Source organism: Pygoscelis adeliae, unplaced genomic scaffold (assembly GCF_000699105.1).
Source record: "Pygoscelis adeliae isolate BGI_AS28 unplaced genomic scaffold, ASM69910v1 Scaffold384, whole genome shotgun sequence".
NCBI classification, from domain to species: Eukaryota; Metazoa; Chordata; class Aves; order Sphenisciformes; family Spheniscidae; genus Pygoscelis; species Pygoscelis adeliae.
The window spans coordinates 492,147-496,881 of record NW_008824548.1 but is presented as its reverse complement, the minus strand read 5'-3'; the positions used below and the strand labels follow the sequence as shown (position 1 = coordinate 496,881).

Here is a 4,735-nt window from a genome sequence, read left to right as displayed (position 1 = left end):
CATGATCTCATGCAGGGAGAAGAGGCAGAGTCCTCCACCTCTCCTCTCTCCCATGCTTGTCCCACCACCTCACCTGAGCAAAGACGCAGCTGCTGCCGTAGACCTGCACCATGAACTGCCCCGGGACCTCTGTCAGTGCTGCCTGCTGCACCAGCAGCCGCTTCTGGCGGTTGACTTGGAAAGCCTTCTCGAAACCCCTCTGGGACTTCACCCTCACAAGTGCTTGGCCTGATGTGCTGAACGTCCTTGCTGCATATTTTGCTAAGGCTTGCAAGGCAACAACTGTGTCCTAGAGGGGGAGAGGCAGTCAGCCCTCTGAAAGCATCAGCTCTAGTGAAGCCGACTTGGAGCAGGAAGACCTCAAGAGGACTCACCTTGCCAAGCTCGGGTGCAAAAGTATATCAATCGACAGGAAGCTACTTGTTACCTGGGTGGAGGCAAAGCCCCCATAGGCATTCTGCTGCCGGGTCAGCCACGCCACAATACCAGCTGCAGTTGTCATGTCACCCGCATGCACCCGTGGCTTAGAGAGGTATGCCAGGAGCACGTAGGCTGTCAACTCTATGTCCACTGACTGAGTACCAGGCCAGAAGTCTGTGGAAGCTGGAGAGCTTGGCTTGGGGCTCCAGTGGATTTGTCCTCCTGCAGAAGGAAAAGGAGCATGCAGGCTACCTGGAGAGGACATAATTGGTGGTTCACAAGAAACAAAACCCAGAGTGCTTTCAGGGCTCCTTCAGCTCATTCCCTGTACTCAGGCCAGGATGGCTTTCTTCAGTTTATTCTCCAGGGCTTCATCTGGTCTTAGCTCACAGATTCCTACCTCCTCCCTCTTGAAATCCTCCAGACTGAGGAAACTCTTTCTGATAAGTCATCCTCACAGCTTGTGACATAACTTATTGTATTTTTAGTCACACAGTGCAGTTACTGCACAAATACAAGGAATATGTACAAATACATATGTCACTTTTAAACACTCTAGCTGGGCATACATTACTCCAGATCCCAGCAGGTGAACGAGAAGCATTACCCCAACCAGCAGTCAGTACCTGATTTGATGGCCTGTTCCTCCAGTTTGTACAGCAGCTCCTGGGTTGTCTCATAGTCCCCAGCCAGGGCAAAGGCATAGGCCAGCACAGCTTCTGTGTAGATGTTGGTGATGTTGTGAACCGCCTGCTGCAGGCAGCGGAGGGTAGTCTGCATCAGCTTGCCCTGCGTTGGGAGAAGAGACACAGGGGCAAAACAGGGGGCAGGGGAGCTCATTCCAGGGAGCCAGACTATGTCTTCCTGATGTAGCTCCAGAGAAACCCATTAAATGACACACTCTTTTGAGAAAACAGACGGTGCAGTCCCAGTGTACACTGGGAGCCATGCACCATGATTTACAGCACTGTCTCTTTTGAGGAATGACTTCACAGTTTGGCCAAACATTGGCTCCAACCCAGCAGCTCCCTACCTGTTCCTGGCCTGGAGAATGCCAGCATTACGAGCTGACGTATCCCCATAGCGGTGCCCAGGCGTGGGAGCGTACAGGAGAGCAGGAGGGAGCGGGAGCATGCTCACCTTCAGCGGCTGACCCAGCTCCAGCAGCGCTGCAGCGACATACGCCCCCAGGGATATTTCATCATCCATGCTGCCCTGTGAAGGGAATGCACCTTTCATTCTCTAAGTGGTGTTTGGAGGGCGCAGGCAGAGACTCCCCAGAAGGAAAAGCGTTCCTTTCGCGTTTCCCACCTCATACCCTGCTCTCTTTATGGCTGGTTGCATGGGTTTGCAGGAGTGATTTTGCAGGATCCTTCAGGATCCCACAACCTTTTGCTGTCTCAACAGCTGTCCAGCCATTCCCCAGCTGTGCTGCCTGGTTTGGCCCTCATTTACCTTTAGGGAGGAGTGAAAGAGGCTCCCTTTGGTGGCAAAGCAGCCACTGGGGAGCTGGTTTTGCTCTAGCCAGCATAAGGCATCCTGGATGTTCTTGTCGTCTACATAGATGTATTTTCTGGCTTGGCTGAAACTCTTGACTACAAAAGCTGTCAGCCTAGGAAGAGGATGGATTGTGAGAGAAAAAGAAACACAAAAAAGGCAAACAGAAAGCCAAAGGCCTCCTGGTGCTTGTCCCTGAAGTTAACACTGACATAGTGGGGTGCCAAAAAAGAGTCATTTTCATACAGAAAGGCAAGCTAAAAGTGGAAATGGTCCACAGAACCCAAGTGGCTCCTCTCCCTCAGCCTGGCTCCACAAATGTACTACTCATGTACTACTGCTTTACCCAGTTGTTTCACAGGTGAAAAACCTCTTACCCCTTCTGCTTTTACCTGCTGCACTTCATCTCCCCCAAATACCTAGAAACAATCTTGAATTCCCCATTTTCCTCCCTTCCTTTCTCCATTTCTCCCAACCCAGACACCACAGGGTCAAGCTGAGCCAATGCAGCTCTTTCAAACTCCCCAAAGCAACGCCTTCCCTGGGGAGATGATTCTTTATTGCTCTTCCCTGTTACACCTCCAGTCAGTATGTACTCCTCTTGGCTGCCGGGACACCACCAGCAGTACCTGGTGTTGTCTGTGGGGCAACAGCAGAGCCATAGGGACAAAAAAGGACCACCCACCCCCCGGGATCACATCTTTGTTGTTCCGCTTTCCCAGAAACTCTGCTGCCCTGCCTCACTGCTTTTTCGAGCGGCTCAAGGCCCTCAATCTGTCTCCCTGCCAGAGAGCTTCTGGGGTCTCCATCCAAAAGAAGGAACACACATCCTATTAGCTTTCTCAGGCACATTAGCTGCTCTGGCCTAGACAGGAAAAATCAAGAGTGAGGGATATTTGCAGTGCTTACCAAGTGTTCCCTTCCCCATCCTGCTGCCCAAAGACACTGTAGGACCCATCTCTGTGCCTATAAAGAAGCTGCATCTGGTACCCTGGGGAGATGGGAACAGTGATTCATACAGCACAGTAACACAGAGGGGCCAACATTAACAGGGTGCAAGGGCAAGAGCTACTGGCAGAGGAGCAAGGGGGGGTCTGTTGTACTTGCCATTGCGCAGGAATCCTGTTGCCCTCTCCTTGATCTCAGGGGTCAGCTGCCTCGTCTTCTCCAGGTACTGCAGCACATAGACAATGGGGGCAAACAGCACCATGTTCTGCTCCCCACAGCCGTGGGGCATCTGCACCAGGTGGTCCAGGTTCTGCAGTGCTGTCCCCATGAGGTCACCTACGCAAGGGTGTAAGAAACAAAGCAAGTGTAAGTATGATTTGAGGTGCTTCTCAGCCAGGCAGTGGATAATAATGCTTTATCTCAGCACAGGAGGAAAACACTGGAGAGAAGAGGAAAGAGGAGTAAACAACAGAGTGCAGGATGGAGAGTGGTGACTGTTTTGCCTCTTCCCAGTCTGGCATCGTGATGCAGGGTGACCACACTATGGAGTCTCTGAGGAACTTCCCCTTATCAGCTTTTTGCAGTCTGAAGGGCTCCAACCATAACAAGTACTATTTGTAAAAGGCTATGAGCAGAGCTGCAGTTGCTCAGTGTGTGTCACACAGATAGACAAATATAAAAGCACTTAGGGAGAGGTTGAGATGTTTCTGGTCTTTAGCCAGGTCTGTTCCACCTGGCCATATGTCAAGCATCAAAATGTCAGTAAGCCAGCAGGGGTGCTAGTCAGATGGTGTGAAGGTGTCCATATGTCCTCCAGCCAGCCAGAAAAGCCTTGTATTCAGTTTCCTCCTCTGGGGCTCTGTTGCATAATATCCATGGCTACTTATGCCAGGGCTAGCTTCATACCAATTCTGGCATGGGGGCAAATGAGCCCAGTGCAAAGAAGTGTATTGAATGGTAGGTATGTCTGGTCCCAGTAGCCTCTCCAAAGTGTTCTTTTACAACTTAGTAATGCTAAGAAGGATTTCTTCTCTCCAGGGGCTTCTGTCGTAGCAGTGAAACTTAACCGGGAGACAAGATGGTTATGAGCTTTGCTGATTGTATCTACACAGAACTAGCCAAGGTCCCAAAGTCCCAGTAAAAATAATGGCCTAGAGTCTCTGGTCCAAAGTCCTAGCTAGAAAAATAAGGATTACTCCCCTCTGCAGATTACTTTTCCCATAAAAGCCTAAGAGCTAATCCAAAAATCTGAAAGCCTGGTGTTGGCAAACCTTGCAGAGAATAGAAACTCCTCTCTTTTGAGCAGTTTCATGTCAAATGGATCCCCTGACACCATCACCAAGTTAAGCCTTGCTCATCTGTAACAGCAGTCAGCGAGCCCACAATAGATATCACTTACCTGAGATGGAAATGGAAGCTCTGGCAGATCCCTTTACTACATTGCCAGGGAGGCGAAGGGACACAGGTTCTTCAGCCACGTTTCCTGATAATGACAGGGTAAAGGTGTAGCGTGAGAAATCAAGCCAAATGCATCTAACCAGAGGGACAAGACTGGCACAGATCAATGGGACACTGCCTACATCCCGCTCACACAGATTGCTCCCTACAGTCTGTCCCAGTCATCACACCAAGCTCCATTGCCTGGAAACTTTTCAGAGTAGAAGAGGCATGAGAGCCGCTGGCCAGGCTGAGGGCTCACCAAGCTTCACAACTCAATTCACTATGCTTCACAAGCTTCACAAGAATCGCAGCTGGTCATCACTCGGCAGGGGGACATCCTGGAGAGATTTGCAATGCTGCAGGGACAGGGTGGGAGGGTTGGAGCAGCTCTCACTGGTGACTATCAAGCCCAGGCATGCCCAGAGGCTGC

General features: G+C 50.9%; 1 protein-coding gene across 1 annotated transcript in view; it reads right to left on the bottom strand.

Moving 5' to 3' along the window:
- Nucleotides 1-68: 68 nt before the first annotated feature.
- Nucleotides 69-4,735, bottom strand: part of LOC103915127 (alpha-2-macroglobulin-like protein 1) — a gene marked incomplete at its 3' end in the record, with an annotated part of 21,882 nt that continues 17,215 nt past the window's right edge. The window contains exons 23-30 of the mRNA XM_009321886.1: nt 4,265-4,348; nt 3,025-3,201; nt 2,827-2,908; nt 1,876-2,032; nt 1,561-1,635; nt 1,047-1,209; nt 428-642; nt 69-289 (exon numbers count right to left, since the gene is read on the bottom strand). Coding sequence (XP_009320161.1) covers nt 69-289; nt 428-642; nt 1,047-1,209; nt 1,561-1,635; nt 1,876-2,032; nt 2,827-2,908; nt 3,025-3,201; nt 4,265-4,348 — 1,174 coding nt within the window. The remainder of the gene's footprint in view (nt 290-427; nt 643-1,046; nt 1,210-1,560; nt 1,636-1,875; nt 2,033-2,826; nt 2,909-3,024; nt 3,202-4,264; nt 4,349-4,735) is intronic.